This window comes from Cervus canadensis, chromosome 22 (genome assembly GCF_019320065.1).
Source record: "Cervus canadensis isolate Bull #8, Minnesota chromosome 22, ASM1932006v1, whole genome shotgun sequence".
NCBI classification, from domain to species: Eukaryota; Metazoa; Chordata; class Mammalia; order Artiodactyla; family Cervidae; genus Cervus; species Cervus canadensis.
Window position 1 is genome coordinate 16834077 of NC_057407.1, and position 24502 is coordinate 16858578.

Genomic DNA, 24502 nt, shown 5'->3' on the forward strand with positions numbered 1-24502 from the left:
CTGTTATACACATGATTAGCAACCTGTATTTTACTTCCAATTCAAACAATAAACTCAGTGGGATCTGTATGATTGTTCACAGTATGTAATAAATGCAAATGAACTCTGCTAAATAAGAAAAATCCATTTCAAACATCTTCAAGACTCAAGAAAAACAAACACCATTACATGTTTTTATCATTTTATTAGGAATAATTCCAAATGGGTTATGAAGAAAACTTATTCATTGAGTTTGATGAGTTTTCCAAAAACTCTTAATGAAGATATGTTCACCAATAAACAATAAAACATCAGCAGAACTATCATATACTGGGCAAAGAGTCAGGCTGATACCAAAAGCAACATGCAACATAAAAAAGATACAATATAAAGGAAGACAATCTGCTGAGGATTAAAAATCATCTCCATATGCACTCTTTGCATCTAGCACAGAACTAATTATCAAATCCAAACCACACCAAGGTAAGCTTGGCTGATGAAAGCCAGGAGTCAATAACAATGGGGGAAGAAATAGAAGTTCCTCAGTGCAAGATCTGAATAGTGTTTTGGAGCATTTCCCTGGCTGGTACAAGCAGTACTAAAAAATCTTTTTGGCAAGGGGGGGAAATAAATACAAATGGAATGCTACATTTTTTTAAATCAGCAGACTGTCCCAGGAATGATAAAGGTATCATTAAAGTAGCAAGGGGTAACTTTAAAACATTATTTCTTGTGGGCTCAAAAACAAAAAAAAAACCAAACATTCAAAATGGATTTATTTAAAGGTGTCACATTAGCTAAGTCCAGGCATTTAGGCTTAAGGGAAGTAAAATTAAAAGAGGACACTTTTTTTTTCCCAAGTTAAGGAGAATCTCTTTAAAACCAAGCATATTGCTAAATGGCAACATTATACTTGGTAAACAATAATTGGCAACAAAATAAGTTTAAACACAGTAATATTCTGCCCAAACCAGTCCCAGATACTGTTTAATAACCAAGATGCAAACTAATTTTGTTGTAACAAGCCTAGACCAATTCTATCAAACATGTCCTTGGTTAGATATCCAGCTTCATTTAACGTTTTGAAAGCTCATTTGACAGCCAGTCAAGTCCCTCATACAGACCGGTTCCTTGTGTAGCACAAGTGGCTTGAACATACCACTGTAAAGAAAGGACAACAAAAAAATGCTTGATTAATATAATCAATGTTTAACATTTCTTATTCAGAAAATTATTTTCCAGGGGAATTAGGAGGTACCATAAATGTATAGAAAAAAGGAAAAAAATACATAAAGTCATAGAAACTAAAGTTGTCAGAGAGTTAAAGTATTATTATATCTCACAATGACTAATTTTATATCTAATAAAATATAAAAAGCATATAACTGCTGAGGATTAAAAATCATAAATCATCTGCATATGCACTCTTTACATCTAGCACAGAACTAATTAGCTATCATATCCAAACCCAACAAAGTAAGCTAGGCTGATGGAAGCCAGGAATCAATAATGGGCAGAGAAACAGAAGTTCTGCTACTCATTCATTACATTTAACCAACTACTACTTTATCTGAATGTTCACAGCAAGATTTGTATTAATAACTAATAATACCCACTTGGCCCTTGTTTCTCATAAAACTAAGTTCAAAGTAGAGGAAGCAAAATTTTCAAAGAGTAGGGATTGCTAATATTTCAGAGGCAAGCTTTTCCAAGAATTTCACTGTCTTTAGTCTCATGCACCCCAAAAGTTCCACTCTTTAAAATGTCTACAAATGTTATCTTCAGTATATCAAATGCCATGAAAATATACAAATACCAGGAAAAAGACCTAGAAAGTAATTTAATTATCTTTATGGGATGATTTATTAACTTTATTGACCAGTTTTATTTTGGTTAAAATAAATACTTTGTTTTAATGTTGCAAAGTCACTTCAAGTCTACCATATGCTGCCAATTATTACTTGAACACCAAAGACCCTAATAACCCAGAAGGCTGGGAAAAAGCATGAATTCATATCTCCTCAGCATGGAAAACTGGCATCGTTTAGTCTGTCTTATTTAAATTAGCCTGGGGCATGTTAAACAGTGAATACAGTTATTGTCATACCACAGTATTTGCCTTGTTGACAAGTTAATGAAAAACTATTGTAAAGCACAAGCTACAAAAACAGTTGTGACATTTTTATACATAAAATAGTATATTGTATTTTGCTAATACTTAAATAACTGATCTAAAATGATAAGCTATTGGAGAGAAAATAGATTTTTTATAATTCGAAACTCAAAACTTGTTTAATATCATAGGTATAGTCCCCACACAAGTTTAATGCTACCATGAAAACAGTACCAAATAGTATTTAAAATATAGCTGATAAATATTGGAGTTTTAAAAAGAAAATCTCACCACAAAATATGTGCTGCAGAGTTATATAAAAGATAGGTTTGAAATAAAGCCTAAAAAAAGATAGGTTTTTTTTATATATAAGCAAGAGTCTCTTATAGGTTTTTTTCGACTGCACTGCAAGGCACGAGGGATCTTAGTTTTCCCAACCGGGGCCTGAACCCATGCTCCGTGCAGTTAAGAGTGGAGTCTTAACCACTGGACCTCCAGGGAAGTCCCTGTAGCTTTTAAAAAGATGTGCTCACTACCTGTTTCAAAGAGGACAAGTAAGTTATAAATGTTTAAACTAAATACTAGCTTAAAAAAGTATCCTAATGATTGAAACTCCAAATACTTACTGTTCTGTTACGAAGGGACTGAAGACCTAATTTATCTGTCATTTCACTAATGGCCATAGCATTCGGCAAGTCCTGTTTGTTTGCAAAAAGCAGCAACACTGCATCTCGCAACTCATCTTCCTGAAGCTAAAAATAAAAACTAAGACTTTAATAACTATCAAATCAAAATTCAATTACTATAACAAACTAGGTAAAACACTGTCTTCCTACATATATACATCATTTATTCAACATTAAATACATTATCAAACATCAAACCAATAATCATACACCTACAAGGAAAACAAAACTATTAAGTAAATCACCCTACACTTTGTTAAGGTAAATCATTCATTCAGTCTTGACAGTCACCCACAGAGGATCAGGACTGGCAAGGACAAGAAACACACATACGAATAAACATTTATGGGAGAACTTTATGGTATTTAATTGTAAACTTATTTACATGGTGAGTCTTTCTGGACTTTTATACTTTCTAGTCAGCAGGATCAAACAATGGGAAAATGATATAGTGATTAGGGCATAGTATCATGAAAAATACAATAATAATACCAAAAGCTGAAGCTGGTAGGAATCAAACACCGATATGAGACAAAACTCGGAAACGTATGCTAAGTACAAAGCGACAGAACCTTTTAAAAGGTTAACAAAAAACCATATGTGTATACACGGGGGAGTGTGGGGTGGAGAGAAGGTATGGGGGACGAATACTACTGTTTATAGGATTTCTTTTGGAGATGATGAAAATGTTCTAAAATTCAACTGTGGTAATGATTATACAATTTTATATACTAGAAACCATTGACTTCCATATATCAAATGAGTGAAGTTATGGTATGTGAATTATATCAATAAAACTTTACCAAAAAAAGATGGAAAAAAAAAAAAAGGAAGAGTAGAAGGGGTAATATTTAACTGAGACATAAAAAGCACCAGTTAAAAAAAAAAAAAAAAAAAAGCACCACTTACACATATACCAGCACTATGGTTTTATAAACTTCACTCAACATTCTTAGGAGCAGTGAATGATAGTATTTCAGTAAATATTTCACAGCTATAAGTCTGAAACCATGGCAAAGTTCCTCAACAATCCCCCCCCCAAGATTTTTAGTAATATGAATATATGAAAATATTAATCTAATATATGGCAAGGCCAAAATGCCACCATCAACCAAAATGCTATATCCTTTGGGTGGATTTTTTTTTTTATCATAGTTGACATTACAAAACATTTTGAAGTTATATATTATAGGTACAGTATAGAGAAAACTAAACCCAATGACCTTGGGAACAAGGATTCCAAGGTCATAAACACTTCAAAACTGGAGATTCACCCACACAGCATTCTACAAACTGGGCTTTCCTCCCAACTTGCTGAAGCAGTCACTCATTCATGAGTATAAATTTTCACGTGCAGTCCTAACAATCTGTGAATACAGTTCCTCAAGGTTCTTTCTAAGCTCACTGATGTAATCAGATTACAGTTAAAACGTACTGACCACTAATATCACCACTGTCACCCAGAAAATAACGTATCTTGGAAATAATAAATTTAAAAAATATTCTCACCATTTTCTGCAGCTCTTCTGCTCCTTCCTGAATTCTTTCACGATCATTGCTATCTACCACAAAAATAAGACCCTGAAAAAAATTGTTTAAATAAATTATAAGTTAAATTTAAAACACACAATAAACATGAACCCTAGCCCGCCCCCGCCCGCTGTGCGCGCGCTGGCCGGGCAGCATGGCGGCGGCGGCAGGCGCAAAAAAAAAAAAAGAAAAAAAAAACAAAAACAAAAACATGAACCCTAAATATACAGGCAGCAAAACCATATTAAGAGTTAAGTGCTAGGAAGAAAGTTTCCTTACTTTAAAAAAAAAAAAGAAAAGAGAGCAATAAAAACTAAAAACAGATTTGAGCACTATTTGTGATTTTTAACTTATCAATGCTATTTCCAAAAAAAAAAAAAAAAAAACACAACTCTTACTCTTTTTTCAACCACACTAAAGAATAAACTTTATCCCTTTCCCCTGCCCTTGCAAGTTTAAGTGCAGGTGAGTATTAGTAACAAAATGGCCACAAAGTGGGCACAGAAGTAGTATAAAGGAAGGACAATCCAATTTAGATCAAAGGACAATCCTAAAGATTCAATTTACTAACTGAATTAGCTTACTCGAAGGCATGCACAAAATGAAACTAAAAAAAGAGGAAGGAGGGCACTTCAGGAGTTTTTATATGGTTCATATAAAAAGAAAGTCTTACTCTAGAATGCTGCCTGCCAGTTTCAGAATCAGGGCCAGAAAGTTTTAAGCCAAATATATCAAGAAAAATTCAAGAATGACTTGATCAAGTAAGAAATTCTTAACAAAAAAGAAGATAGTAACCATTCTTAAAGATATTCATATATTAGAATTTTATACAACAAAAGAATTAGAATTTTATACTAATTGGGAAGGAAGTAGTTGAATTAAGATTCTTCCAAAAACTTTCAAATGAAAAAGTATACAATTTTAAGTTAGAGACAGGGCAAATTTGTCAAAATCTATCCCTATTGTACCAAGTATTATTATTCTCCCCACAACCTGACCCAAGTATTTTTAATCTTCTGTCACTTTATCACAAACTGTCTCGTGCTACTATTTGTGTAAGTCACCACATTAAACCCACTGAGGGATTAATCCTCTCAGTATTATCATAGAGCTTGCTAGGTACTATGCCAATAAGTATTTCAGGCTACGGACATTAAGTGTCATATACTTTCTTTTGGTCTAGAAAACTTCAAGCCCATTTCCTTTATCTCTGCAGGAAATCACTTTAAACAGCCTACCCTTTGAAAAAAATTTTGATGCTTTGAGAGCCATTATATTATAATGGGTAGATTTTGTTTTCTTGGGCTCCAAAATCTCTGTGGTGACTGCAGCCAAAAATTAAGATGCTTGCTCTTTGGAAGAAAAGCTATGATAAACCTAGACAGCATATTAAAAACCGGCAACATCACTTTAGCCGACAAAGGTCCATATATAGTCAAAGCTATGGTTTCTCCAGTAGTCATGTACGGATGTGAGAGGTGAACCACGAAGGAGCTGAGCACCGAAGAACTAGTGCTTTTGAACTGTGGTGCCGGAGGAGACTCTTGAGAGCCCCTTGGACTGCAAGGAGATCCAACCAGTCCATCCTAAAGAAGAGCAACCCTGAATATTCACTGAAGGACCGATGCTAAAGCTGAAGCTCCAGCTCCAATATTTTGGCCATCTGATGTGAGGAGCGGGCTCAGTGGAAAAGGCCCTGATGCCGAGAAAGACTGAGGACAGGAGGAAAAGGGGGCAAAAGAAAATGAGATGGTTGGATGGCATCATAGACTCAATGGACCTAAGTCTGAGCAAACTATAGGAGATAGTGAAGGACAGGGAAGCCTGGTGTGCTGCAGTCCATGGGGTCACCAAGACCCGGACACGGCTTAGCAACTGAAACAACAATGGCATAGTGGAAAAACAACAAATTCAAATCTAAGCACTGGTTATTAATTATATAAATTACCTAATCTTTGAACATGCCTCCTAGTCTATAAAATAAAATACTAACAACTTTTTAAGCCTATTAAAGATTAAACATAATCACACAGGTATAAAAGAATCTAACATTTGTATTTGGAATATCACAGGCATTTAGTAACTGTCTCCTTTTCCTCCTATCCCGAAAGTTAGTCCTTTTTAGAACCTACTTCTCTAGAAGAGGTAATGCCTCTAAAACGGATCTAATTTTATCTGGACTACTAACAATCTATTTTTATTGTTTAAAATGCAAACAACACTGTCAGTCCCAACATAACATTGAGAGGAAAGGTTATTTTAGAATTAAGTTTAAGTTATTCACTTCCTGAGACAGCATAGAACCCAGAGGGTAGAAAAGTTAGGATTCTAAAAATGGCTAGTCTAAGAAAAGACTACTTAAAAAGCTAAATATTTACTTTTTTGTTTAGAATAGGAAAATAATTTCAATTATACAGAGAAGAGGAATTTACTGCAATAAACAATGTGTCATGGACTGTTAATGTAAGTTAGAGAAAGTATGGTTAAATAGAATAATTAGCTTCTAAAAGAACTGATCATGAATGTTGCAAAAGAGAGCTTTAAGAGGTTAGTGGTGATTACATCTGGTAATCATAAAGTTTTCTCCAGCAGCCTTGAGGTCCCTGGGAAGAATACCTGAACTTTCAATTCTAGGGTGGTCCACAGAGGCCAGGAATAAGTCTAATTACAAGTTAAAAGTAAATTAAATAGCAGTCTAAACAAGTCAAGGAATACGACCAGGGTTACCTTTGGTCAAGAGTGAAAGGCTTAAAAACATGGATACATCTCTACGTCCATCAACAGATGAAAAGATTAAAGAAGATGTAGCACATATATACAACAGAATATTACTCAGCTGTAAAAAAAGAATAAAATAATGCCATTTGCAGCAACATGGATGGACCTACAGGTCATCATATTAAGTGAAGAAAGTCAGAAAAAGAAAGACAAATACCATATGACACCACTTTATGTGGAATCTAAAATACAACATAAATAAACATATCTACAGAACAGAAAGAGGCTCACAGACACAGAGAACAGACTTGTGGCTGACAGGTGGGGGTGATGAGGGGGGACTGGGAGCCTGGAATTAACAGATGCAAACTAGTATATATAGGATGGATAAACAAGGTCTTACTGTATAGCATAGGTAACTACATTCAATGTCTCGTGGTAAACCACAATGAAAAGAACATGGAAAAGAATATATGTCTATATAACTAAGTCACTTTGCTGTACAGCAGAAATTAAAACACTATAAATCAATTATACTTCAATAAAATTATAAAAATTAAATAAATTATAAAGAATTAAAGGTTTAGGATTACCAGTTTTATTTCATACCAAATTTATTTCAAACGTGTGTTGTCTACAAAACTGCCTATGACTTACTTTAAAACAATCCAAAAGGCAAAATATATAATTAAGGAGTATCAATTAAACAATACTGTCCATATCCTAATAACTGAAGTTGAGTGATAGATATGTGGGAGTTTATTATGCTATTCTTTACATTTGTATATATTTGAAAACTTTCACAACAAAGTTTTAAAATATAACTCATATTAAAACATGTTCTAACCACAGCTATGTTAATGCAAAGGCTTCCTGTGGCTCAGATGGTAAAGAATCAGCGTGCAATGCGCGAGAACCAGGTTTGATCCCTGGGTCACAAAGATTCCCCCTGGAGAAGGGACTGACAACCCACTCCAGTATTCTTACTTGGAGATGCTCATGGACAGAGGAGCCTGGTAGGCTACAGTGCCCGGGGTCAGAAAGAGTCAGACACGACAGGGTGACTGATACTTTCACTTTTATGTTAATGAACAGAAACACTTATTTTTTAATAAAAAGTATGTCACTTACTTAACATGACATGCTACTTAAACCTGGTTGTTTCAGCCACTCACTTAAGAGTATTCACTGCTACCTGGTGGCAATAAACCTCACTTGTATACAATGTTCTAAGAAGGGGAATCAAGAATGACATCTGCACCTCTTAAACATAGGAAGTGCTTGTAACATCACACATTACTTTTTTTTTTACAAACCTTTATCAACTCCAGTAGTAAACAAAAACTAACAAGAAACCCCTCATGTGGTAGAAATCACCAGAGTTGGGACCTACTTAACTGAAAATGTAAAATAAGAACCAGCTCTCCAGTCTTAATTAAATCATTCCAAGCTTCAGTTTCCTCATATATAAGAGTTAGACTACCACAGTGGTTCTTAAGAGTGAGCAATTTTGTCTCCAGGAAATATTCTGCGATACATGGAGACATTTTCGGTTGTTGCAACTGGCCTGGGTAGGGGAGACTGTGACTGGGTAGATTACGACTAGTGGATAAAGGCCAATGCTGCTGCCAAGCGCTCTACAATGAACGCAAAGAGCCCTCTCCATAGTCACTAACAAAGAATTAACCACCCTGAAATGTCAGAGATGCTACTGCTGGAAAACCCAGTAATGGAGCCGAAGGTCCCAAACCAGCAGTATTAGCACCATCACCTGAGAATTTGCTAGGAATGAAGAATCTCAAGCCTTAGTCAGGTCCCACTGAACTGACCTGTATTTTAACAAATACCCAAGTGATTCATATGCAGATTAAAGTCTGAGAAACACTACTGGTTTATGTTGTCTGGTTTATGTTGCCAGAGATTCTGATTCAAGTGGTCAGGTGTTATGCTCAGGTTTTTGAGGCTTTTAATACTCTCCAGATGACTTTAATACACAGTCAAATTGGAGAATTTCTGCTCCACAGGATCACTAAAGTCTCTTCCACGTCAGTATTATACATACTACATAATACAAAAATACCTCACAAATCAACAGAGAAGCTCTAACTTAATATATTTTTTCCTCACGTATTTTAATAAACTCTTAACTGAGTTAAATGAAGAACTACTAATTGCAGTACATTCATTAAAAACAACAATGACAGAAAGCTATACTTTTAGAAGAAAGATCTTACTTCTAAGATTCTACACTAAGAATGAAACCAACGGAACTACTGATGACATCTAATTCAATCTTGAGAGCCACCCCAATCCACCTTCCAAAATATTACTATGATAATTATGTAACTTTTCTACCCTAGGTAATTTAGTCTGTAAAGGTACGAAGGAGAGAGTCCACTGAAGAACATGGAAGTACTGATAAGAAGAATGCCAACTCACAAAATGAACATGAATATCCAAGTAAACAGTATATATTCAACTTTACAGCATGAAACATATAAAGAGAAGTTATAAAATGTATAGCATTCCTTACTTACCTGGGTATTCTGAAAGTAATGCCTCCAGAGAGGCCTAATTTTATCTTGACCACCAACATCCCATACTGTGAAACAAATGTTCTTATATTCTACTGTTTCCACATTAAAACCTACATAGGAAAAAGAAAAAAAGAAAAGACCACTGAGCACAATGTCATTCAGAAAACAACCCTTTGATTGTGGAATTCCCCCAGAATTGGTTTTTTGTTTTTTTTTTTAAGTCCTAATACATAATCAACAAAGATAAAAACCCAAGACAGTTACAATAATGCATACATGTTATTAATGGTATTTGTCCAAACCCACACAATGTACCAAACCTTAAGTATATGGACTTCGGATGATTACCATGTGTCAATGTATGTTTATTAATTGATAAAATAAGTGATATTGATGATGGAGAGGGCTATGCATGTGTAGGGGAAGAGTACATATGGGAAATCTCTGTAGTTTTCAATTTTTCTGTGAACCAAAAACTACTCTAAAAAAAAGTCAAAATTAAACTGTATTCTATTTCACTTTATAATACATTATTATTATATAAATAAAAGTCACTGTAAACCTTCTTACCAATGGTAGGAATGGTGGTGACTATCTCCCCTAACTTCAGTTTATACAGAATGGTCGTCTTGCCAGCAGCATCCAATCCAACTAGAAAAAGACATTACAGATTTTAAATCTAGACCAAAAGGACACACTAAGAAACAATTGTACAACAAATTTTTAGTTTGAAAGCAAAAGTTGACTGGTCAAGGCACTAATGAGTTAGAAATGAAATCACCTCATTTCTAACTCCCGAAGACTACACTTCTTAAAAATGCCATTTCCATTTTCCTTTCTAGACCTAGAGAGATAGCATGGGGTCACTTAAGCAAAGAGGTCAGAGAAATTAGCTATAAAATAAAGGGACCTGATCAAGTAATCTGAGATCTCTTCCAAGTCCTCATTAATTCCATGAAATACTACCATTTTAAAAAACACAAATTAGAAATGGGATCAGAGAACACATAAGAACAAATTAAGAGGCATCTTTAAGATTGACAAAGTCAATTCCCTTTAATATAAGAAGAAAATTTTAAGTAAAGGTCTTAATGCTGGAGGAAAAACAGTATATAACTATGACCTCCTTAAATCATAAAGATGAGGCCAGCTTTACCTGTATCTTAATCCATTTCAACATCAAATGTGCAGAAGTGATACAAAAGACTAGTTAATTTGGGTTGTGAAAACTGCCCTGTCATACTCATCTCCAATGTAATGCCTAAATTCTTAAAATTCCTTTGAGGCAGGTGGATATAAGTAGGGAGGAATGTACCTGCTTCTGAGAAAAATCCATGCTACAACAAAAATACACAGAAGAGAGTGAAAGGCAAATTAAATGTTTAAGTATGAATCTTTGAAAATCTGCACATACTACATTATCTGCTAAAGCCTTCAAAAATGGGAGACCAATATCTAATAACCTCATTGAATGGATTATTCATCTAAGGAATCACATTTGGTCACCTACATTAACACTATCACAGATTTTAAAATCAATTCAACTGAGTATTGACTTAAGCAAGGATATTTACTTCGGAGTATGACTTAACAAAGGAAACCCATGCTGATTAAAAGAAAAGAAAAAACTGAAATCACCTCACTTATCTAACTTACATTCCTGTGCAAGTAGTTTAACTTTTATCAGTTAGTCCAAAATGAAATCAAAGACTAGAGCAGGCTACTCAAATTCCTTCTACCTATATAACAATCCTTTCTGCTCTGTATCCTACAATGGGGAGAGCTTTAAGATCTCCCTAGAATTGCAAGGCAATTATACTCCCCTAAAATTAATAAAATATAATATTTTATTATTTTATTAATAAAATATAATAAAATTTTAAAAAGAAAAAAGAGGAAAGTATGAGAAGGTATCTCATCAAAGAGAGATATGAAAACTATTAAAAACAGTCAAACTGAAACTCTGGAGTTAAAAAGTACAATATTGAAATGGAAAAAAACCACTAGAAGAGTTCAGCAGCATATCTGAGCTGGTAGAAAAAGGAATCAGTGAGCTTTGAGATAGGTCAACTGAGACTATTCACATTGAGGAAAAGGAAAAAAAATAATGAAGTAAACAGAGTATCAGAGACCAGAGGGACACCATCAGGGATGCCAAAATGTGCATAATGAGAGCCCCAGAAAAGGAAAGAGACAGAAAGAATATCTGAAGAAACAGTGACTGAAAACTTCCCAAAGTTGATGAGAAACACTAATCTACACACCCCAAAAGCTGAAAAACTCGAAGTAGGATGAACTACAAAAAAATTAACACTTAGATTGTAAACAAAGTGCTGAAAGCTAGAGAAAGAAAGAATCTTGAAAGCAGCAAGAGAGAAATGATTCATCATGTACAGAAGACTCTCAATAAGAGTAAATGCTGATTTCTCATCAGAAACTATGGAAGCCAGAAGGCAGCAGGATGTTATATTCAAAGTTATGGAAGAAAGAACATCCATCAGACTCCTACGTCCAGCAAAACTATCCTTCAAAAATGAGAAAGTAAGACATTTCCCAAATAAAAACTAAGAGAATTTGTTACTAGCAAACCCATCCTACAAAAAAACACTAAAAGGAGTTTCAAACTTAAGTAAAAGGACTCTAGATAATAATGTGAATCCATATGGAGAAATAAAGAGCACTGGTAAAAGATAAAAAAAAAAAAAAAGGGGTTGAACCGGGGTCTCCCGCATTGCAGATAAGATTCTTTACCATCTGAGCCACCAGGGAAGCCAGGTAAAAGATAACTACATATTAAATAAAAGGCAGTTAAAAAAACAATCTCCATGGAGACTCAGGCATTTTATGCTCTTTTCCTCCTGTATCTTCTAATCACTCTGTTCCCCATTTCTTCATACTGAAACTGTTTATTCTGTCCAAAATATCATGACACTTAAAGTGAATACCCACACTCTAAGCCCTCACTTATGGGCATAAGAAAAACAAACCATTAACAGGAACTGCTTTATCCTCAACTAGGGATGGATCGAACCTGTGTTACTCCGCAGAGCAATGCGGAGTCTTAATCACTGGACTACCAGGGAAGCCCCTGTTTTCTTTTTCAACTATGGAACAGTAGCAAACATATCAGAAAACATAACTTTAAAAGATACACAAGGAAACAAAAGCAGCTACCTTAGAGTTTAGCATTTTCAATAAAAATACAGAGAACGAAGGGGTGAACAACAGGATCTTTTCATTGTTGGAAAAAGCTAAGTATGCTGAATCTAAATCCTTTTCAGGCAGTTTTTATCAAATTTTCAAATAAAGCAAAATTCACCTTTGGCTAAGTCCAAATACCATTAGCCCAAGTCAGAAGAACTAAAACTGAAATGATTAGGAAAAAAACTTGTGGGGACTCCCTGATGGTCCAGTGGTTAAGAATCCTCCTCCCAACCCAGGGTACACAGGTTTGATCCCTGGTGCAGGAACTAAGATCCCACATGCCAGAGGGCAACTAAAACTGTGCGCCACAACTACTGAGCCCAAGTGCCAAGAGCCCGTGCTCTGCAATGAGAAGCCACTGCAATGAAACGCCTGTACACCGCAACTAGAGCAGCCCCCACTCACAACTAGAGAAAGCCCGTGGGCAGCGATGAATACCCAGCACAGCCAAAAATTAATTAATTAAAAAATAAGTTTTTAATTTGTGTTTAGTTTGGAGAACTCATGTATACACCTGTCCTCACTGGAGGTCCAACTAGACCTCAAATCTTAGTTTAAAAACAGTGTAAGTCCAAAAATATTGACAAGGAATGAAAGAAATCCGGGACAAATAATGATTACATTACATAACTACTTTAGGTTATACAAAAGCATGCAGGTAATTAACTTTTCTTTAAATGACAATTTATACCTGTTTGTATGCATAATTAATATTTTTCTACTCTAAATACTTAGAACTTTTTTATACAATAAACATGTATTGATTTCATTAAAAAGAAAATATTTCCCAAGTAATGTCTTTCCTTTATTAAAAACCATTGGGACTAGTGAAAACTCATCAGGATGACTGCTGAAGAGACTTAATATTTTATATGCTTATTTAAATTGAAAAAAGAGGAGAACATTTACAAAAATAGTGCACCCATAAAGTTTTTTTAAGCACCTGTAAGCTATTTTAAAAATTTTAAGACAAGAGTTAAGTGGCTCACAGCCACATACAAGACTCTAAAATCACAAAGATTATCTTTTTTGAGTTGCATCTAAAATAAGTGTTGTATAAATGCAAGCCCTAAGTTTTGAGGTATTTTTATCATGAAGTTTAAGATGCACAAATTAATGCATATCATCACTCATTATATAGTTCCTTACTCAAAAAATGTTGGTCTAACAATTCTGTGCCACTTTAGTGATTTCTTAAGTATGTATTTTCTTACTGTTGCAATATTTGGCAATGAGATTTCTCCATGAAATGAAGCTATAACCAATCCTCAACTAGCCAAGATAAGACTAATCTGTACAGTCCAGTAATGTCCTCCCCCTCCCTCTCACCCTCATAAACAAGTCACTGTTTTGAAAGATATACTGGAATTACTTATTCTCCTTGACTGGACATACACTTCGATCGAACAGTCAAAAGCAGCAAAACTGTCCCCCAAATCTTTTGGCAATCATTAGAAATACTCTTATTTTAAGTTAAAGAAAATAGATTACAATTACCTCAACTTGGGAAAAAACCAAATGCAAAAAAGAAAAAAGACTGAAAAGAAGCAAGTATATTTTCAGTAAGTAAAGTTTCAGTTAGGATATTTTTCTTCATGTTTTGTTTATCTTTCAAATTTTCTACAAGGAAGATAGAAATAAAACTTCAGAATAATTTTTAAATAATTAAAAATCAAGTCCTTATTGTGTTCCAAACACAATACCAGGTAATTCCATACATTTTGTAATTTAACCCTCACAATAACTCTCCATTTTTTAGATGCAAAATATGAAATCCAGAAATGTTCTCAGAATCACAGGAGTAGTAAGAAACACAAGATCTTTTCGAGAAACTAGATCCATACATAGCTGCAGGAATGTGAAAAGGTGTAGCTGCTTTGAAAAAGTTTGTCAGTTCCTCAACATGTAAAACATAATTAAGAATGACCCAACAATCCCATTCCTAGCTAATTTACCCACGAGAATTAAAAATATATGCCTCCACAAAAACTGCATGAATGTTCACAGCAGCATAATTTGTAAGAACCAAAATGTGAAAACAACTACATTTCCATCAACTGAAGAATGATAAACTATGGAATATATCCATACAGTGGAATTACTACTTGGCCATAAAAAGGAATGGAGTACTGATACATGCTATAATGTGTCAGTATAATGAACCTTGAAAACATGTTAAGTGAAAGAAGTTAGACACTAAAGGCCACATATATCCTGAACAAACAAGACCATAGCAACAGAAAGCAGAAAAGTGGTTTGCTGCAAGAGGGAGGGGTGAGGAGCAGGAGTGACTGCTAAAGTGGTGGGGTTTCTTTCTGGGCTGATGAAATGTTCTAGAACTAACACAGTGGTAGGAGTTCCCTGGTGGCCTAACGGTTAGGATTTTGGGCTTTCACTGCAATGGTCCAGGTTAGATCCCCTCTCAGAGAACTAAGATCCCACAGCCACCAAAAAAAAAAAAAAGATGGTGGTAATGGTTATACAACTTTGTGAATATATTAAAAATCACTGAATTATACACTTTAAATGAATGAGTATTATGTGAATTACATCTCAATTTTTTAAAAATTAAAAACAATGTTAGGTCTGATGCCAGAGTATTCATATGTCAACATTCTTCCCTCAGGTTTTATTGGTGGACCCAGAGTACATTAATATTTTATCGAATTCCTCAGAGGTTCAGTTATCAAAACTGACACTGATGCTAACAGGTGTATAGGAAAATTATAATGAGCTTGGGTTTTGCTTCTACCCAACAGCTCAGGGATGTCAGCACTTTGATTACTGTGGTATTAATTAGTAGCAAATTATCAGTCTCTGATAGAAATACTTCATAATAACGCATGAGGGTGCACCTAAGCATGGCTGCATCAACTTCTAATGGCATGCTGCTGCTGCTGCTAAGTCGCTTCAGTTATGTCCGACTCTGTGAGACCCCATAGACGGCAGCCCACCAGGCTCCTCCGTCGCTGGGATTCTCCAGGCAAAAATACTGGAGTGGGTTGCCATTTCCTTCTCCAATGCATGCATGCATGCACGCTAAGTCACCTCAGTCATGTCCAACTCTGTGCGACCCTATGGACAACAGCCTACCAGGCTCCTCCAGGCAAGAATACTGGAGTGGGCTGCCATTTCCTTCTCCATCTAAGGGCATAAAGCTAAGGATTTTTGCCTCTTCTATCATTTCCCTCTATCATATAACTAATCAGAAGACCTCCCCCCTTTTTTAAAGGCTGGCAATTATGTTTTCAGTTAACGACCTAAGAAAAAGGTCATAATAAACCAAGTCAAAAAGAACAGAAAGCTATATACCACAACTACAATTCCAGAGAAACAAAAACTTCCTCTTAAAGGCTAAAAGTAAATATAACAAATAATAATAGTGAAATGGTGGAATTATAAGGTATCAATTATTCTTTTTCACATCTTCTAAATTTAACAAAAAGGACATTATTTTTAGAATCAGGACCAAAAAGTTTTAAATTACATAGTAAATATATTTATAAAATATGCTAGGGGAAAGTGTGAAAGATCACGCTCTTTAAAGTAGTATTTCTCAAATTGGCGAAAGATCTTTCCTCCTGAATCTCTCTGGTCCAAAAAAGCCAATCACATGTAAAATAACAAATCTACACTTGATTAGCAATTTTTTTGAAAGCCAACACATTTTCAGCTTTTCAACAGGCAAGAAATTGCAAGTTTAAGAGAGCAGAATTAATAATTCCTCTACATAACATAGTTTTCAAATATAAACAACATTTAGGGAGTCATTTACCAAAATTACATCTCACCACAAATTAAAATATGGAGGTCATACTGAAAAGAGGATAATAAAGGAACTACATGAAAAATCTAAGGTGGTAACTAGCTGACTTTGAATTTAAGCTCAATAATAATCATTCACATGTGATTTTCCCTTTGGAGAAAAATTAAATAATTTCTATGTAGCTAACTGCTATCTTTCAATAATACTTTAAAATGGTAAAATCTGAAAAAATCACTGACTCAAGAAAGCATGAATTCTACCTAAGCCATATAAAGGAAAAGGAAGAACACATGCCTGTCAGAGAACATTAATAATGGAAAAATAATCTTTAATTAGTAATTCTAAACTTGGATGGGGCAGACACATTAAGATTATTTATGCTATCCCTCATTAAGCTAGATATAAAAATCTAAGAGTGACCAAACTCTCTAATCACCTATTTCACTATCCATACACATACCCCGCATATGGTTAATGCTTCATTTGATGAGTTACCATAAAAGGTGACCTTGTGATTTCACTCTATGCAATCAAGGAAACCTAATTATCCTGAATTAAACTGTAAAACAAGAATAGCAAACCTGACTAATAGAAAATTTAACATGAAATGACTTAAATAATTTAAAATCATGACTTCTACTCCCTGCACAAATGCACAAAGTTACTTTTCTTCTTCCACTTTCTTTCAATCATTTCTGGGGAGTAAGGGCGAGAAATGTTCCCCTAACACATATCAAAATTTTAAAGTGCTTAGACCATACATAATTCTACGTTTCTTTTCTGAAACTTTCAGCCATTACAAAAGACTAATGAAATGAAAAACAATTTATTTACAAGAAATCTTAAGTAAAATATTATATACTCCATTTCAAATATAACACACTACATTTCCCAAGAACAGAAACACACACTAGGTAATCTCTTTAAAGAACACGCTGGAAATTCATTTATGACAGTCCAAAGGTCTCCCATTGACTTCAAATACTTCAGACTGTCGATTTTCAGGTACTTTTAAAAGCGCAAACATTATGCTTACTCTCCTAAAAATAATTCTTTTTATAACTGAAATCTGATAAACTTTGAAAGAGAAAACACTTTCATTTATCTCTGCGAATGAATTATCAACAACTGTTTCAGGGATTGTGAGTAAGCTGGAATTAGTGTTAAGTGAAAAAAGAACCAAATGGGCATACCCTTAACCGTCCTGTATCTTGAACCTTGCTTCGGGGAATTTTCAAATAAAACCTCCCCCTACTCCACTTCTCTAGAGAACAAGCTAATGAAACAACAAAACTCAATGTTTAAATTTATTGTGGCTCCTCGTAGTATTATTTAGGTTCACAGACCTAAGTTATGATGTAAAAACTACTCACAGTACCATCGGGAAGGCGCTGCTTACATCACTCAACTGACAAGCCCCTTCTCCATCAGAAGAGCAAAACACCGATCCTAAAGAGCAATTTTTTAAAAGCCCGCCTTCCATAAGAATTTTTTAAAACACTCGTGTAATTACTACTTAACAGGGTCTCCCTAAAATTCTGAGTCATGATGTTCACTTACTGAAAACTTGTCACTAGCTTTAAAAAAAAAGTTTCTAAGCCTTCTCCTCCCTCACCCCCCGCCACCTCATTAAACTTTAGCCAGCTGAATAGAAATTACTTTGAAAACTCTCTGGTAACCAAATATATTTAGCCCTTGAGACTGGCCAAAAGAAACATTCATGATAATCTCAAGTTTTCAAGGACATGAATAAAGAAAAGAATATGTGTGTGTGTATATATATATATATATATATGAGGCGGAATCCAGAGCGAAGCAAAGTTTAGCGAAGAGACAGCGCGCTGAGGACTCCGGACTCCACGGAAAGCTAGGTGCTCCGGGCCACCGCACTGGGCCTGGTCACTTCCTGCCCGGGCCGGCTCAGGGCAGTCGGCGACTGCTCGCTCACAGCACTGGGAGTGTGCAGAGTGTGTACACGGGGCGGAAAGGGGGAGGAGGAAGGTTGGAGTCGCCGGGCCTTCCCCTCCCTCCCGACCGCTGCCCACACCCGGGGAAGAAGGGAGCCAGATCGCTCTCTCAGAATGGGCCTCGCCAGCCTCTTCCGGACTCGCAAGATCCGAGAGTTCGCTACCCTCACATCTCCCCCAGTTGTGTCCGGCTTTCAATAAGACGAGGAGAAAAACGCCAAACTCGGAGGAAACCTTGCCCGCGGCCCACTTCCAACCTCTTCAACACATCTGCGGCGACCGCCCACCCTTCACCCCATTGTTCCCCTTTAGGAATTCCTCCCGACCCCCAGCCCGCCGCCCCTCCCCCACCACAGCGGACAGGGGGAAAAAAAACCCAAAAAACAGGCCCCGAGGCCACCCCGAGCTTAGAGACCCGTCCGCCCCACCCGGGCCTGGTCTCCTTTCTCAGGCCCTTACTCACCCATCAAAATGCGCATCTGCTTCTTGCCGAAGAGGCGGGAGAAGAGGGAGGAGATGGTGAGGCCCATGGCGGTAGTGGCACTTGCAATGGGCACGAGCAAAAGGGGTCTGGGGCGTCCCCGGGCCTTCTCCTTATACGCTCCCAGAAAACTCAGCGAGGAAAGAGCTGCTGAGGAAGAAAGACGGCTGCGGGGACGGTTCGCTAGCCGGCGTGTCCGAAGCAGCTCCGGGACAGTGGGGTGAGGACCTGCTCCACGACTGGCGGGGCAGCTCCGGCTCCGGCGTTAAAGCTTCGGCTGTGCCACGTCACGAGGCAGCCGCGGCGACTACGGCAGCGGCCCGGCCCCTCCAACGCGGACAGATTCGCGTCACCGCCGCCCCATCCCCCTGCGCTTCCGGCGCTTCGCGAACCACTGCGCCTGCGCAGGAGAGAGATTGGCCATCTTCGCTGACGTGCGCCTCTGGCCGGCGTAGTCCCCCGGACGTGGCTGGGCGAGGCCAGTTAGCCTCCGTGTACTGGACGGCGGACGCAGTCCCACAATGCCTTGCTTCGTCAGGTCCAATCGGACTCAAGGAGAGACGTTTCGGCCCAGAGAGATGCATCCTGGTGGTTGTATTCCTTCCTTCCGTAAAGGCGGGCTGTGCAGTACGGGTTAGGTAGTGAACATCGTTCTTCCGTGCGTTGCGTGTCCTCTTCCACGCAACGCGCGTTGGAGATTTCCTGGTCTCCGAAGGTACACGTTTCACCCGGCGAATCAGACACTTGCCCTAATGGAGGCGTGAAGATAAACCTTGCTTTCTCAGGAGATAAGTTGTTCAAAACCCAGTGCGCAGAGAACGAGGCTGTAGCAACCCGTTATGAAGCGAGGCCTAAACGCTTCGAACCCGCCAACGCCAGGTCATAGTAAAGATCCCTAATTGTCTGTCAAGACAAAGAGCTCCAAGACATTTACATCCTCTATTGCAGGTTTTTAAGAGAAGCCAACGGGGAAGGCTTATTTTTCTTCTCTTCTCTCCAAAAAGTAGCATGGAAGATTTATTCCCGATGTTGAAGTGGAAAGCCTCATTTCAAAAATATGATCTTAATGATTTCCTGTCTACAAAATAAAGTATATATCTTGTTAAAAATAAAGTTCCCCACAATCTTCTCCACCTCCCATGTATTTCCGCCATACCACTGGTGCAATTTAGGGTTAGCTGCACCCCCCCCTCCCCACCTCTACACTTATGCTGGCTAAAACGTGCTCACTCACCTTTCAGATCTGTTTAACTCCCTTGGAACATTCTTGACCTCCTGACTAGACAAATGACTCAAACCATCTGCTCTTCATAGTTATGATTCCACGTTTGATATTACTATTGATAACCCTCTTCCCCTCTCCCGCTTGTGTAAAAACTCTAGAGAACTGGACCCTAGTCTGTTTTTATATTACTTTGTAATCACTCAAATATAGTTGAATGACTGAGGGACAGCTGAATAAATTATGGTATATCCATACTATTTCTGAGAATACTCTCCGTATTTAGAATGAAAGATGTGGAGACAGTGGAAACAGTGTCAGACTTTATTTTTTGGGCTCCAAAATCACTGCAGATGGTGACTGCAGCCATGAAATTAAAAGACGCTTACTCCTTGGAAGGAAAGTTATGACCAACCTAGATAGCATATTAAAAAGCAGAGACGTTACTTTGCTAACAAAGGTCCGTCTGGTCAGGCTATGGTTTTCCCAGTGGTCATGTATGGATGTGAGAGTTGGACTGTGAAGAAAGCTGACCGTGAAAAATTGATGCTTTTGAAGTGGTGTGTTGGAGAAGACTCTTGAGAGTCCCTTGGACTGCGAGGAGATCCAACCAGTCCATCCTAAAGGAGGTCAGTCCTGGGTGTTCACTGGAAGGACTGATGCTGAAGATGAAACTCCAGTACTTTGGCCACCTCATGCAAAGAGTTGACTCGTTGGAAAAGACCCTGATGCTGGGAGGGATTGGGGGCAGGAGGAGAAGGGGACGACAGAGGATAGATGGCTGGATGGCATCACTGACTCGATGGGCATGAGTTTGAGTGAACTCCGGGAGTTGGTGATGGACAGGGAGGCCTGGCGTCCTGCGATTCATGGGGTCGCAAAGAGTCGGACACGACTGAGCGACTGAACGGAACTGAACAACTATAAATTCTAATGAAAAGGTCTCCAAAGTACAGTTACTGTAAAACACCAAATAATTACTAAGTACAGTAAAGTGACATCTGCTCTGCTGCTCAGGCAATCTGTGACTCTCTGAGGCCCCATGCACTGTAACCTGCTAGTTTCCTCTGTCCATGGAATTTTCCAGGCAAGGATACTGGAGTGGGTTGCCATTCCCTACTCCAGGGGATCCTCTCCATCCAGGATGAAACCAGAGTCTTGCATCTCCTGCATTGGCAGGTGGATCCTTTACTACTAGCACCACCTGGGAAGCCCCACAGTAAAGTAACATAAAAATATGTGTGTGTGTGTGTATGTAAATGCAGAACAATAACTTTGAAAAAGAATCTGCAGTAATGACATTTAGTGGTTACCTGTCTAACTAGTGGTTACAGTGGTTACAGTTAGTAAGGGGGGAGGGCACCTTCCTAGAGTGTGAGGGAACCAACTTTGGGGGTGACAATTAAAAGAGAGTTTTATCTATAAAAATTCACTTTATTGAGATATAATTTACATGCAACAAAATTCTAAGTGTACAGTTCTATGAATTTTAACAAGTGCATACAGTACTGTAGACAATACCATAATCATGATATTAATTGTTTACATTACCCCCCCCCCCCAAATTTCTCATGCTCATTTGTAGTCATCCTCTTCCCTCACTTCAAGCCACTGGCCAAACACTGATGCTGTCATAACAGATTGCCCTTTTCCAAAATTTCATGTAAATTTTACAAAGTAATACAGAACGGTCAGACTCTTGTGTATGAACTCTTTCTCCTAGCAAAATGATTTTGAGATTAATTCATGTTACAGCCTGTACCAATACTTTGTTCTCTTTAATTGCCAAGTAATATTCCATTGTGGATATACTACAGTTTCTTTATCCATTCATCAGTTGATAGCCCATTTGGGTTGTTTTGAAGTTTTGGACTTTTATGAATAAAACTGAACATTTGAATATAAGTATCTGTGAATCTGTATTAATTTTAATTTATTTTTACAATATGAATTTATTCATGCACCATTTAGATTTTTTTTTAAAAAAACTTGAATTTGATGAATAAGTTCATCATTGCTTAAAATTTATTCTTCCAGATTTTACTCTATGAAAACTAACTTTTCTATATAAATGTTAATGGGATTTTACACTGCTAAGCAACTTCTTTTTCTATTTAATAATATACTGTGACCATTTTAAAATATCAGTATAGATTTAACTCATTCTTTTTAAGGGTTGCATTTCATTGTATGCATGTAAGATAACTTATTTAACTAACCTACCAAATTGTAAAACTTCCAATAATTTATGTTGCCAAAATTTCCCTCAAGTTTCCAAATGATACTCGTAAGATATTCATTATTCATTACAGCATTATAATGGAGAAAACTGAAAACATCAACTTTTTAAAAGAAGTATTTTTTTGGCACATGGTTTGTGGGATCTTAATTCCCCAACCAGGGATTAAACCCACACCTTGAGTGCAGAGTCCTAACCACTGGACTGCCAGGGACTTCCCAAAAGAAATACTTAAATGCCCCTTTCTTTCTTTTTCTCTGGTTACAAGTCCAGCTATTCTGATTTTTCTATTGCAGGTTTAGCTGCAATTTTACAAACTTACAACAATGATAAATTAATATTTATTAGACACATTACCAGGATATTTAATTTCTTTTCCTAATTGTGCTGTCCTAGGTGGTTCTGTAGTTGTTTATTCCAGCTGGTGCATTCTGCAGGATGGGGCTGAATAAGAAACACCTGCAAAGTTTCACAACGAGTAAGCTTTATGTTGTTGAAGACCTATTGAGTAAAACCCCATCTGGTAGAACTACCCTTTAGAAACTAATATTTTAGGAGTGACCCTGGGCAATCAAAACCTAAAACTTCTTTATTCCGGTGGATATGGTAAAGCCACTTCATAGATTACAGTGGGTTTATTCGGTTCCTCCTGTTTAAATTCTCAAATGTTCCAATAATAAATTCTTAAGCAAGGTGAAAATAAATGTGATTATATATACATTTGAAGAAAACAAGGGAAATGCAAAGGGGAAACAATTGATTTAATATAATCAGATTTTTAAACTCTTTAAAAGCAATTTAATAGACATGCTTATTAATGTCTAGTGTGCAACAAAATACTATTTAATTTTTTAGTAACTGCAAGTCTATGCAATTACCTCAGAGATCCACATATTTACCTAGAATTTAACTTAAAAGGAATTATAGACTGTCTTCAAGAAGAAAACTTCCTCTTCACTGGAAAGACATGTAAAGAATTGCTTAGCAGTTGAAGAAATAAAAATTGCATTTTGGAAGCTTGCTAGATTAAAAAAAATTGTATCCTTTAAGTAGCTTTTATGAGCTTCCCTTGTGTCTCAGCTGGTAAAGAATCTGCCTGTAATGCAGGAGACCTGGGTTCAATCCCTGGGTCAGGAAGATCCCTGGAGGATGAAATGGCAACCCACTCCAGTATTCTTGTCTGGGAAATCCCATGCACAGAGGAGCCCGGCGGGGCCATGGGGTTGCAAAGAGCTGGACAGCACCCAGTGACTAAGCATGCCTGTCTGCTTTGAGGTTTATAGAGAATTCCTTCAAACAGTGTTCACCTGGAACTCCCCTGGCAGTCCAGTGTTAAGACTTCACCTTCCAATGCAGGTGCTGCAGGTTTGATTCCTGAATAGGAAGCTAAGATCCTATATGTCTTGTTATCAAAAAACCAAAACATAAAAAACAGAAGCAATATTGTAATAAATAAAGATTTTAAAAATTTATATATACAATTAAATAATGTTCACCTGATTCCACCAGTCTTCTTAAATTGATTTTCTAAACTTCTCAAGACAAATGAAATGGGTCTCCTTCCTCACAACTTCTTCCAAAATGTAATCCACATTTTGGTTAGTTAAGCAAGACAGCTGAAGAGAATTCTGATTTCCATCACTAGCCTCTAAAACATTAACCAGAACATCAAATGAAGATGTCAGAGTAGATTTTTCAGATTTCCACTTAAGATTTGCTAAACATCAAGAAGCTAATGGAAATTACAAAACAGGATGTTAAATGATCCGCTGAAATGTCTCCATTGTAAAGATAAGGATAATCAGGGTCAGAGAAGATAAGTAACCTGCCCAAGGTATCACAGCTAATAACTGGGACAAGAAACCATTTCTTCTCATGTCAACACCTTATTTTTAAAAGTGAGGAAGTTGAGCCCCAGAGGAAAAACTTGCTATCATTTACTGATCACTTACCATGTACCAAGTGCTATATACTTCATTTAAAATCCTAACAACTTTGAGGATTGTATTATAAGGTTGCTCCAACTCTAAAGCTTATGCTTATGCTTTTAAACAGCACAC

At 36.9% G+C, this 24502-nt stretch overlaps 1 protein-coding gene across 1 annotated transcript; it reads right to left on the reverse strand.

The window, feature by feature from the left end:
- Positions 1-164: 164 nt before the first annotated feature.
- On the reverse strand, positions 165-19431 carry ARF4 (ADP ribosylation factor 4). The gene is made up of 6 exons (XM_043441941.1): positions 18964-19431; positions 10134-10214; positions 9564-9673; positions 4288-4359; positions 2719-2844; positions 165-1140 (listed from the first exon to the last, which is right to left on the reverse strand). The coding sequence occupies exons 1-6, from the start codon at positions 19028-19030 to the stop codon at positions 1054-1056; spliced, it is 543 nt and encodes a 180-aa protein (XP_043297876.1). The 5' UTR covers positions 19031-19431; the 3' UTR covers positions 165-1053.
- Positions 19432-24502: the final 5071 nt, after the last annotated feature.